Source organism: Eucyclogobius newberryi, unplaced genomic scaffold (assembly GCF_026437365.1).
Source record: "Eucyclogobius newberryi isolate DKJ021-1_F unplaced genomic scaffold, fEucNew1.0.hap1 SCAF_18, whole genome shotgun sequence".
Taxonomy (NCBI): domain Eukaryota; kingdom Metazoa; phylum Chordata; class Actinopteri; order Gobiiformes; family Gobiidae; genus Eucyclogobius; species Eucyclogobius newberryi.
The window spans coordinates 23,046,262-23,059,223 of record NW_027315812.1 but is presented as its reverse complement, the minus strand read 5'-3'; the positions used below and the strand labels follow the sequence as shown (position 1 = coordinate 23,059,223).

Here is a 12,962-nt window from a genome sequence, read left to right as displayed (position 1 = left end):
CACTGTCCTATTTTCCCATCCATCCTATTTCTGAAAGCTCCTTTTTTATAGCCTTTGAAATTGCTTTTCCTTATGCATAATGCCATATGGTGCATTTTATTAGTCTAAATGTCCCAATGTGTTACGGGCATATTTTCTTGGCTCTGCTTCATCAGAACTTGAAAAATCAACCCACCCACGTTCTGCTTTTTAGTTTGCCATTTTCCCCAAGCAATATAATTTCAACTGTGCTATCCAGTTTGATGCATCTACTTATGACACTGCACATACTTGGCCAAGCATGCATGCAGTCTCTCTGATCCATTTAACTCAATTCCGCTGCTCTTACTAGGCCAGATAAATGGAATGTGCCAGCAGAGGCAAGTTGAAAAAAGAATTCCACACTTCACCAATCACGGAGACAGCTTTATTGCCTGAGGAGACTCCCATGAGGAGTCCCTTTGGTTCCCGCCAGCAATATCCTCTAAGGTCTCCATCTTGCAATTACTCGTCCATTGTTTGAATAGGTAGAATTAACCACAATTACGAGCTATCTGTCTTTTGTTTGCATCCCTCGTCAGACGGGGGAAAGGAGAGCTCATTTTGTGAATATATGGACAAATCTTAATCTCTTAGTCGTCTAACAAATATTGAGACACTCCCGAAGTATAATGCTACAAAGACTGTGAGATAGAAAATAAATGACAAATGTGGTAATGTGGTAAAGTCCATTTGTAGTAAAGTCAGTTCTAATAGCAATGTGTCACAGTAATTATATTGCTCCGTGTAAAACCTTATTCGAATGTGTTTTTGGCTGTTGTTTGGTAGGTCTGCACTCAAAATATTGATACGGCTTTACATTGTGACAATATACCTTGTTTAAAATAATCACAGTAAAGGATCTTGCATAGATGTTGCATAGTGACTATTTTAAACAATGTTCATTCATTATAAATTGCCAAGTTAACTACCTCACCACTGCATTTAGGGTCAAGCTGCTGAAAGGGTGACCTATTCATAAATCAACAAAGTAATGGCATTGTGGACATAAAACCCCAATACATTTAGCTAGAGCAATAAAAACGTAAATTCAGTTACGTATTGTATTCCCTTTTATCATACCCTGAATACATAGTATATCGTGAGGTACTTGCCAATACCCAGGCATACTTGCTGGGTATAGTACAAATAGTGAACATGTTTTGAACCTCAACACGACAGCTGCCTTTTTTTTTGGATGATTTTATTTATTCCAATCAAAATATGTTAATATGTCTCTAAATATTGATTTATTTTTTTTACATTTAAACAAGAGAGACCAAACCACATGCTTTTGGTAAAGATAATTGGCTCTAGACCTCTTGATTGAAAGGAAACCTAGCCCATAATTGCCTATATGAAACATTTAGATCAATACTATTTACTGGCAGTTAATGGAAAAGTCATTTAGAAAAAAAAAAAAAAATGTAAAAAGTCTATGAAAAGTCTGAACTTCAAGACTTCAAGTTGCTTATGCCCAGTACTTCTAATAAACCACTCCACATTGACTTTCCCGGTTTATACTATCAGGCAGACTTGCTTTAGCTTATTAAGATTCCAAACCTTCAATGCGCCGCTTGCTAAGTCTCCTTTGATTTTGGGGTCCATGCCCTTCACTACAAGAGGCCCTCCACTGCGAGAGGCTTCTTTGATATGCACATGTTAAACTGATACAAATCAATTGGAATGAACAGCCAGGTCTGCTTTTGCCAGTCTCTACCTTTACAGAAAATCATTGACTTGCCCAGAGCCTCCGTGTACCTGCGATCGCATACATCCCACATTTCAAATTCACAGTCTTCAATGGGCTTGTCTCAATTTAACAAATGCATTGCTGACTTTCAACGGCAGCACTCAGTTCGTAAGTGTATATTGCTCTGATTGAGTTTGCAAGGGTCAATACTTAAGGTCTGTGTTCCTTTGTTGCCTCTTGAAGCGAAGCTAAATTTGCTTGTTGTGAAGATGTAGAATTTGCATACTAAGATTGTAGAGGAAGCGGTTTGCAGCGCGGCACTGTGGAGTAGTGGTTGTCCTCAGCCCCGCAGCGAGAAGGTTCCACGTTTTGAATTGAATATTGTAGGGCATTTTTTGGGTGAAGTGTCCAAGTTCTTATTATGTCTGGGTGAAGTTTCTGTGATTCCTCGCTTTAGTTACCTTTCATTATTCATAGGGTTCAGACTCATGGACATTAAAGACGATTGTCATTGTAATTAACAAGTTAAAGCAAACATATTTTATATTTGTAATGGTGAAAACAGGAAGCTGAAACCCACCAATAGGATGGGTCATATAGACAATGCATTTGACTATTATTACTACTATTGTTAAAATTGGTAATTGGCCTTCTATGTAAGAGAAAAAGTGTAATTCTTTACAAAGTAATAATTTGGTAAGCCAACATTTCATTACTGCTTTTGAGGAGTTGACGTGAAAGTTTGTTGGATCTTGTGGGGGAAATTGTACATTCCAATTCCACACCGGATTTTTCTTTTCAACAGCCTTTGAACACATTTTTTTTTCTTTTCAAACGGATGTGCATCAACAATGCATGTATGTGTGCATTGACATTGTACTGCTGAAGAAGCTCTACAGAGCAGTAAGATATGCAGATGCAAAATGTGCTATTTTGGGATAGTTAGAAGGGAATTACATCTGATTGATCTGTACCATTCGGCTCAGCAAGCATTTTCCACAATGCATCTGAAATGTCTAAAATAGTAAAGGTTATTTATAAATTGTGTAATATTTAACCCTGTGCTAACGGTGTTACAGTCATCATTAGCTTTATGTTGTATTTTAAATTGAGTCATGCATATTTGAGTAATCCTGCATTCAAGGACTGAGTGTTTAGAAAATGGACATACTTTCTCCACCCACGTCCCTTACTTACTGGTAGTGTAATGCTCGCTGGTTATTTTCCAACGATAAAAGCATGTAAATGGAAAATCTGTTGCTTGCTACAATGTACAGCCAAGAATCAGTTCTTCAGTAATGAACAGGACGTCAATGAACCTGTAACTATTATTCATTTTAGATTAACATTGCAATTTACAATGAATAAAATGTAAAAGAAAGATGAATGTCTGTTATAGTTTAATACTAAATACCAGAGGAGAGGAAAAAGCATAATATGTCTTATTTAAGTCTTGTGTGGCTGTTGTCTTCACTTCACGGTCATGAAAGATTATTTGTTCTCTGATTCAAATGAATCCTCTGAATGGATGATTATACAACACATTATGTTGTCACTTAACTGTATTGAATTCAATGCCATTTTCTTTTATTAATAAAACCCAAACCTTTCCTTTTGCCGTGCAACCTCAAACCGAAAAATTCAGATGATCCTGTTTTCCGAATACTCAAATTATCGTGACATTTCTACTCAAAACACATGAAAAAATGGGCAAATCTGAGTCCGTTTGCTTGGCCTAATGTGCGTCTTCTCCAGAGTGTTATGGCGTGTTCCTGTGACTGACGGTGCGGGTGGCAGTTGTAATTACCCGGGTCTCATCCACGGCCTCCTTGCTTCTCTCGCTGATGGACAGAGTTTGTCTCAATTAGCCGCGCCGTTATCTCCTCTCTCTGCGCGTCTCACAGCTCTTTGCCGCGGTCGCCCTGAGGATGTTTGTACCTGCCTTACACGCTCGCGCTATCGCTTCAATCTCAGCCACGACTTTGAAGATTAGTCACACAAGCATGAAGAAGCTTTTGAACTGTTGGCTACACTTTGAAGTTTGCGAGACAAGCTTCTTTTTTCATTATTTTTTTTCACTTACCGATGCATTGGGTAAAGTTTCCACTGGGCAGGTGTATTAGCTTTGAACATTTAGCCTGGCTACGAGACACAGGTACGGCACAAGTGCAAATGAAGATGAGAGCGTTGTATCAGAGGGCATCGCTCTTGGATGTGTCTCCAGCAGACTCCTCCGATGAACTGGTGCTGTTTTTCACTGATTAGTTTTTCTTTCTGTTCAAGTGCCAATCACACAGCCGACAGGGCGGGAAGTTTTTAGCCTAACCGAACTGTTCTGATTTTAAAAGAACTGCAAAATGGCACGGTGGCAATTTATCACTTTTTATATACGGCATTGATTAAACACTTTTTACAGTATTTAATGTATGGGTTTTTTTAGTTATCTTTTTTTTAACCATTATACACCCACCTTGAAAATCCTGAATTATGTAGGACCATCAAACTACTTTTGGACAAGTAGAATCTTTATTAATTATAGTAAAAGCATCTATTCGGTTGAAAATGAGACAAAAGCTATTTTCAAGTGCGCCATTAGCATGCTAATGTTTGTTAGCTTAACCCGGGACCGCAATACTCGACCAATACCTCAGAGACCCGTGAAAAGAGCTTAGAAGCTCATTGCGGGTAATATTTCAGGGAGTTTAGGCATTTATGGGTACATATAGAACTGTAGGGTTATATGTAGCTCCCATCAATGCAAAAAAAACATCAACTGCAAGAAATTATTAAAAGAGACATTTTTTTTTTTTTTACTTATATGAGCTGTCAACCATGTTATGATTGTTTTTCATCCACTCGAAGTTCATAGTGTTTCTTACATGTCTGAGATTGTTTCAGGTGATGTAATTAACCATTAAACCCCTTTTGAAGGTCCCAATATCCTCCTTCATTCAGGTTTTTGTCTGTCCTTACATTAATACATAGATTATAGCTATCATAGGCTAGATTTCTGTTCATACCAGTTTTAGTCAGGCTTAAAATAGTAGACCTTGCAATTATGGACTGTTAGCATTGAAGTTGTTTTTCTGCCAAGTGAAAGAAAAAATCACAATGAGTTTGGTGAATGCATTTTCCTTTAAAAACCTTCTGCATTACCACTTAAAGAGGAAGGCAGACTTAATCACTCACATGTGAATGAAACAAAATGAGACATTATAACATGCTCAAAAGCTGCACAGTATATGGCCTTTAACACAGAAAATACACAGTTTTCCTTGAGTTATTGTGGCATTATTTAATACACAAAACTCATACAATGTACATTTTAGTCTATGTAATATAACTGAGCTGGGCTGGACTGAATGCTACGCACAAACCATTAGCTGCAGCTTCACTTCTTTCAAACAAACGCTTCTCCGTGCATCGTTTCTGATGAGGTTGTCTCTGTATAGAAACAGTTAAGTTGTTTGAGCAGCGTCGAATGACCAGAATAAACTTCTTATCCATTTTGCACTTGGCAAGCAACGGGATTATGAATGAAAATGGAATTGACATTGGAATCAGCAAAGCAGGAAAGCCGGCCCATCGAAAGCTGATGGCCACATAAATAAGAGCCGCGGCCAGGTTTTTTCTTGGCCCGCGCCGAGGGTCCACTGAGCTTGGCTGGCTGCTCCCACCCATACACATTAATGTTACTCCGCCCTTGTGATTGATTGTGTTTCTTGCGGTGTTAACGTATGGTCAGAACAGATGCACCGCGCAGGAGAGGGGAGCCAGGTCCTTGCTACGCTGCAGGAAATAAACATGTTTTTAAATCAGAAAATGATGAATTTTGGTTTAACTTGTTCACTTGTAACTAAGTTCATTAAACCTATTCAAACATTTAGTGCAAATGGGATAAACTTTCCACCATATTCGCATGAACCGCTGCTAAAAAAGGAAAACGGTAATGAAAAATGAATAAAACTTGTGGTATGCAGTACTTGTTGAGGTCTGGTCAGATGTGTTTTTATAATTCTCTGTGCGTAATTGGTATCCTTACAAACGAAACATCATTTTTTTTATAATATTTTACTTGGAAATACTACTAAAGCTTAAAACAAAAGCACTGTATCATGGTCCGCCACTTGTCTCCATTGAAATGTTGATTTTCCGAGACTGTTCCACACGATGGTATTAAATAAATCAATAAATCAATAAATCAATCTCCAGATGATGACACCAGGCCAAGTTTAAAGGTCGAAAAGGTAGAAAGCATGAAGTTTTGAATTTATCTTTATATGAATGAAAAGACCTGAAGCAGATTGATTCTTGATCCCGCACAGGGCCTTTCTGTGTAGAGTTTGCATGTTCTCCCTGTGTTTGTGTAGTTTTCCATCGAGTATTCCGGTTTCCCCTGCCACTAAAAACAGGCTCTTTCCCTCTGGGACCAGAATCTCACTGGGACTCTTCTGGTTAAATAAAAAGGTCAATAAAAAATCCACACCAACAGCAAAAACTGAGAGTATTTTTGTCACAACTACTTCCGAAGCGGGTACAATCATTTATTACAAAAACTTGATTGTTCACAGTTCTGAGGCCCAAATAACCTAAACTGAAACCCAGTGGAATTGGATATTTCTTTCAAAAGCAGTAAATCTCTGATAGAGTTATACATACATCTTTCCCACCATTTAAGATAGTGTTCAAGTCAAATTCTTGAACCTCAATTTTTTGAATGCAATATACAGTGGTTTGGAAAAGTGTTTGTCTCTTACCGATTTCTTATTCCTGTTTGTCGCAATTACATCAAACTAATTTAAATATTACTAAAAGGTTTTTTATTATTAATGGAAAACAAAATCCAAACCCACATGGCCTTGTGTCACGTCTGGAACATTCCCAACTGCTGTGAAAATTGCCGTCATTAAGCCCTGGCTAAAGTTGAGCAGCCTTTACACCACAAAACTAAAACTGAGAACATCTGCCTATTTCACATTTTCTAGCAGCTTATTCACTTCCTTCTAATAAGTGAATGATGTTTCCACCCTGGTGTTTAAATCTAAGCTCAGAATGTCTTGTTTAGCTGTTCTTATGACTGCGTTTTTCTGTTTTTTTACAATTTAAAATCAATTTGAATGTCTTTTCATGCTTTTCATTAATGTACTGTGATCTCTATTAGATTATTTTGCTGATATTCTTCTTTTCTTTGGAGTGCAGGCTACTAAAACCAGCAGAAAAGTGTCCACTCCACCCCTCACATTGAGCGCCTCCACATGAAACGCTTCCCGGCGCCAGCGGCAGCTCTAGGCAAAGACTTGTGCTGACACCAGGGTCGTGGCACGGCTACAAATGTCCACCCAACCCTTCTGTGCCACCCCACTGGAGGTACGAGTGCAGCCAAATTTACCCAACCCTTTGAAAGTGTTCACCCTCCAAACTGCCGTCGCCTGCGGAAACTCCAAAACCTGCATCGAATTTTGTAGCATTAGCATATTTGTGATTTCATTTCGCAGATATTATTCCTGCCTTTTTCCGGAGTCTAATTCTACAAATGAAACCGGCAATTTGAAGGTCATTCAAATTCAACTGAGCACTTGCCAAGTCTTTGAAAGCCAAAAAATTGCCTGTCATCCTCTTACAATACAGGCAATTGAGAGCAGCGAGGCTCACTAGGGTGCCCATAAATAAGAAATATCCTTTTGCTAACTGCTAATTGCGCGGAACTGAGAACAAGATAAAATGGAATGTCCCCTACCAGACTAACATATTGCTGTTTGGTTTGGTGGCTTCCTTCTACTCCTGCTGTTTTCATTACAGTCACACACTTTTTAAGGGTAGATTAATGCTGCTATTTAAGAGTTGGGACTTTGTTTTACTGCTCCTGTAGAGAAGATGTTAACAAATTCTAATCTGCCCCCATTAACAGTTTGTCCCAGCTGCAGCGGCATCTTGCAGCGTTAATGATGACATATCTGTATTTAATGAGCGAAGCCAGCGGTCAGGGCATTCACTTTAACATTACACTTTAAAACTGAGCACCCACTATTTGTCTATGCACAATGGGTTTTTGGGGCTGTTCCATATGTGTTTAGGATGCATGCAAAACAGCCACTAACGTCTACTTGGGCTGATGTTAAAGTGTTTGTTCTAATCACACAACAGAATCTAAGTGTACGTTTGTGCCAGTCGCGAAATGCAATGGGTTTGAATGCCTATTATATTTGATCATCATATACACCATTACGTTCACAAAGGGATAAAACTACATTCTACACTTCCAGAATGTGCAGAAATGACTAGCAATAACAGTTAAAGGGGCAAAATACACTTTTTCTTTTCAACCCAAAGTTGTAGTTGTTTTATTCGCAGACATTCCAGTAATTTGGCACCACTTTGTGATAACTACACCTTAATTAGCCTAAATAAAGCATGAACAAAGACGGATGATTCAGGCCTAGTAACAACTTCATGAATGGTCAAGGGTTGGGATTTAGGGATTGGGTATTAATGAAGTAGTTACTAAGCCTGAATCATTAACAGACTTTGTTCATTATGAATTAAGTCCATTCATCACCTTCACAAAGGGATAAAACTACATTCTACACTTCCAGAATGTGCAGAAATGACTAGCAATAACAGTTAAAGGGGGAAAATACACTTTTTTAGTTGTTTTATTCGCAGACATTCCAGTAATTTGGCACTACTTTGTAATAACTCCTAAATAAAGCATGAACAAAGACGCAATTCATTGTGAATAACATTTATTAAGGATGATTCAGGCCTAGTAACAACTTCATGAATGGTTAAGGGTTGGGATTTAGGGTTTAAGTATTATGTATAAGAGATCTTCTATTGAGAGTATTTTTCAAACTTCCTATAAGTTATCTGTTCTTTTTCTCTGTATCTACCTCTGTATCTACCTGCGTTGCAACAATGGAATTTCCCCATGTGTGGACAATAAAGGATTGTCTTATCTTATCTTATTATATCTTATCTTAGTAGTTACTAAGCCTGAATCATTAGCACACTGTTTGTTCATTATGAAGTCTAATCATCAGTGTGTGTGGTCAGGGCAATCAGGGCCAGCAGCGATTGACCAATAACATTACAGAAAAATTACAGTGTATCACAAATATATTTAAATTGGTCTGAAATATCTCCTAATAAGCCTGTTTTCCCCTCACTTCTGCTGCTGAAGCGTGTCTTTTAGTTATTACCTGTTTCTTTTCAGTCTGTGGCGGGTTCAGAGCCTCGTACATGCTCCGCTCTCTAACATGAACACGGTAGAGCAGTGGTTAGCTCCCTCGCTTCACAGCAAGATGCATGTTCTCCCTGTGTCTGCGTAGGTTTCCTCCGGGTACCGTGGTTTCACCTACCACTAAAAACATGTACAAAAGGCTCTTTCAGAGACGAGTCTTTGTTTGTAGCTGAGGCGCTGTTCATGTTTCTGATGATCAGACGTTAGTTAGAGATACAGGAAGTACATGGAGAGCTAGTTTGTGCAGTGGATTGGTCGATGAAGTGAGATTAGATACTCCATTCAGCAGTTCCTAATGGCTCTGCTCAGTAGGATAAACATTCACTCTACACGCGGGAGAGCAGGGTTCAATACCAACCCTTGCATGAATCTTTTTTTTACTTTTGTGTTATCCACTAAATATTTATGAACACCCCAAGTCTATTTAACATCCATAAAAGTCACTGCACGCTTCTGCTATGCATGCTTTATTAAGAATATTAAATGTTATCATAAAGTGTTTTTGCATATTTAGTTAAAAGTACTTTTGTCAGGCAGTATACATCAGCATGTAATCTCTGTGTTTTTAAAGTTCTCTCACAGACTTGTTCTGATCGTGTTATAACTCACCCAAAGCAGCTTTGCATCTCTGACACGTGCTGCTATTGTTTTTCGCTTTAGCAAATGAATACATCAGTTTTATCTAAACATTGTGGCATTCTGGACTTTTAAGAAATGAATTGTAGGGCTGGGAAATATGACAAATCAAATGTAAATAATGCTTAATGCAGCTTCCTCACCCCCACTAATCACAGTGAAGTATGAACTATAGCTAACTCTTAAAGGCAACGTATAGACACTGTGTACATTAAACATTTTGTGATCAAATCAAGATATGACATAAAATCATGATATATTGAGCATGCGTTCATTCTCACATCCAGACTGTGGGTCTAAACTGTGAGTCATCTTGGACCTAAACCTGGACTAGACCATGACTATATCAGGACTTAACTAAGCTCAAGCCAGGACCAAATAAGGAGTGCACCCTTATTTCCCCTATAGGCTTAGGCCTGTTCGTCCATTGCTTTGGACTCAAGAACCTTCTCCGGATATTGAAGATTCGGAGAAACTAACTTGAGGACTTGCCTGCTTTTTTTCAAAACTGTACTCGGTTTGTCAAATTTCACACAAAGATCATTCTTATTGTGTCAACTCCTTAATTAGTTGCCTTGATTCAAAAGTGAAAACTTCTCCAATCTCCACGCAATCAATTTCCCCAGAGCACCGCCTCTCCCTCTCACACCGCTTGCATCATAAAAGCACAGTTTACCCGGTGCAATATGAGTCCGACTCTGCCACTATCCATCTCTATATAGCTCTCCTGTGAGACCCTCTAAGCCTCGTCGTTTCATTACAATATTGGAAATCCCAGTTCCGCCATTAAAGAAGAGCTATACTTTCATATAGCAGCTCAACCTTCACACTCGGGCTGTACTGCTGCACACAGAAGGGCCATTTGCTGTAATGTGTGCTGGCTCGGCCGGCCATCACCGCCTACACAAACTATACCTCTGCAGACCTCACAATACAAGCCTGACCGTGGCCTAGACAGTAAACGGTGCAGTGGGCTTAGAGCTAGCATTGGTGTTACCGGGGTCAGGTCGTGGAGTCAGAGGGGGCTGAACTAAAGAGGATGTCGGGCTGTTTAATTGACAGGCTTGTGTTAATTGGCGGTGTAAGGGCACGGCCTACACCTTTTTATTACATTCAACCGTTCAACTGACCTAATTTCGATGTGTGAGCTTGTTCCTGCCTTATATTTGTCTTGCATTATATTCTTTGGAGTAAACAAGTCATCGTGCTCTATTCAGGACGCCTTTGCATTAGTTTAAAGGAGCACTATGTAACTTTTCTGATTTGCTTGTCTCGTGTGGAGATTTATTTTGCCCGGAATGTTCCGATATATAGCATACAACTTGGTCTTTCTTGCTTTTATTAAAGATTTGAGTTTGGCATCACTTGTAGATTTGGTAACGTATAACAAGTGATATGTGAAAAAACATGTGATTTTAGTGTTTTAATTTCAACACTTGGATTTTGTTGGGTTTATATAAGAAATAGTGAGTCAAAGGTCCTTCATTTTTTGCCTTGAGCCAAAGTTATATTTATGTTTTGACCAACTAACAGTCAGCTTTTAGTGCTGAACATTTCCGCTTTTAAATTGACTTCATCTTCAACTTTACAGCACCACATCTAGGAAGTTAGCTATTGTTTCAGTCACATTTTAGACAGTAAAAAGTACAGCGCTTCAGTGTGTTTATTTGTGGTGTGGAAAGCGAAATCACGTGTGAGCAGCAGAGTTCCTCGTATCTGAAAATCAAATGCCCAATGTGAATAAAATGTTGCTTGTCTCTTTTTGTCAAAAGTGTGGTTATATATGTATGATCCTTTTTTGTATTTGCAATTATAGCTTTAACGTTTTGATGCTAATGCTAAATGACTAGATTCCCTCAGCCACCGTTGGAACATAATGGTCTGACAGGTTTTGGGATAAAGACATATTGAGTTTTGTTGTTTAGCAGCTTGTACACCAGGCAATCGTTGCATTTCATATGCTCAAAAACTCAAGGCTAAATTACTATTACTCATCATCAAAAGATGTTTATTTCAAGATGCAAAACGTGAAAGCGTCAAAAACCTGAATCTAAAAAAAAAAAAAACTGTATAAGACTGAGCAAAATAATATGTCTGTTTGCCGTAACCCGACCGACCCGTTTTGAAACTAATCAGCATCTTGTTGAAAAAACGTCTAAATCTTTAATTTTTCAATTATTTCGCCGACTCACCGACCGGCCTTTCCTGAACCGCCGTGGTGAATATTTTTATCACGCTGATAAATGTGACTTTCATCTCTAAGGATTGAGAACGCACCGCATGTGCGTCCTCGTATTCAGTCCTCCACATGCGTCTGTAACAAAACAGAATGCGCGTAGGAGTCGTCTTATGGCCTTTAACAAGTTGGTTTCCCTCTGTCGGCGCCACTGGCCTCTGCATAGGACTTGTGTTTCTCTGTCAGGGTGTGAAATTTGACTTACGCAGATGCATTCTGGGATTGAAACACGCCCAGCAGCGTCATCACAACAAACATGGCGGCGCCCGTGTCCCACGCATGTTCCCCCCGCTTGTCTTAGCAACCAAAATAAAGGATAGCGGCGTACAAAAGGTCGATTTAAATATCTTAAAATCGTGAGCTTTAGTCTCTCGATCGGGTTGAGAGAGACGTTTTCTGTCATTGACTGTTGAAGCCTGACCCCTGGTGGTCACTCCGACTCAAAAAATGACAAAATCTGGATCTTTTGTTTTGCCTTCAAAGTAAAAAAAATAAGAATTTGCCTACCGACTGAGCCAGATGAAAAATGTTGACTCGGGTTACAGCAAACAGACAATTTATTTGGTGTAGCCTACTGGAGATTCAAATATAAAACCCATGAATATAGAGCCATTATCTCTGCCATTATAAGTTAGTAAGTGCTTTTATATTCATTCATTGCTTGTTCCCATTAGGGGTCGCAGGTGACTGGAGCCTATCCCAGTGACTATGGGCCTTAGACGGGGCACACCTTGGACAGGGGCCAGCTCGTCACGGGGTTGACACATACGAACATTCACTCTCACATTCATTCACTATACTAGGGCCTATACATGCGTTCGCACATCCGGAAACTTGTGCAGTGGCAACCAAGTCCACCATTTTGAAAGAGGCACAACAGCACGTCTACTACATACGAAATCCAGGAATTATGAGGCCAAAATGCCAAAAACCTGTTAGGACATTGCTCTGTTGACTGACCAAGAAATTATAGCTTTGTCGTGTACTTTAGTTTGCTGTTATTGTCAAAAGAATCAAAGTATTCGTAGCTCATTATGCTGTAAAAAAGGATGCAGTCGTGTTGGTTTTTATATATCGCGTGCCCCTTTTAAAATGGCCGCTATGTTTGACGTCGCCGCGAACGTATGTATTCAGAGTTG

At 39.1% G+C, this 12,962-nt stretch overlaps 1 protein-coding gene across 8 annotated transcripts in view; it reads left to right on the top strand.

Annotated features, from left to right (window-relative positions):
* Nucleotides 1-12,962, top strand: part of LOC140364779 (RNA-binding Raly-like protein) — a 237,161-nt gene that overhangs the window by 69,435 nt on the left and 154,764 nt on the right. The window contains exon 1 of one of the 8 annotated variants that reach the window (XM_072451138.1): nt 6,959-7,078. The exons of 4 other annotated variants lie outside the window; for them this stretch is intronic. In XM_072451138.1, coding sequence (XP_072307239.1) covers nt 7,043-7,078 — 36 coding nt within the window. In that variant the 5' untranslated portion in view covers nt 6,959-7,042. Of the gene's footprint in view, nt 1-6,958; nt 7,079-12,962 lie in introns of those variants that run through there. 3 more of the 8 variants (XM_072451137.1, XM_072451136.1, XM_072451133.1) reach the window with 3 other exon arrangements.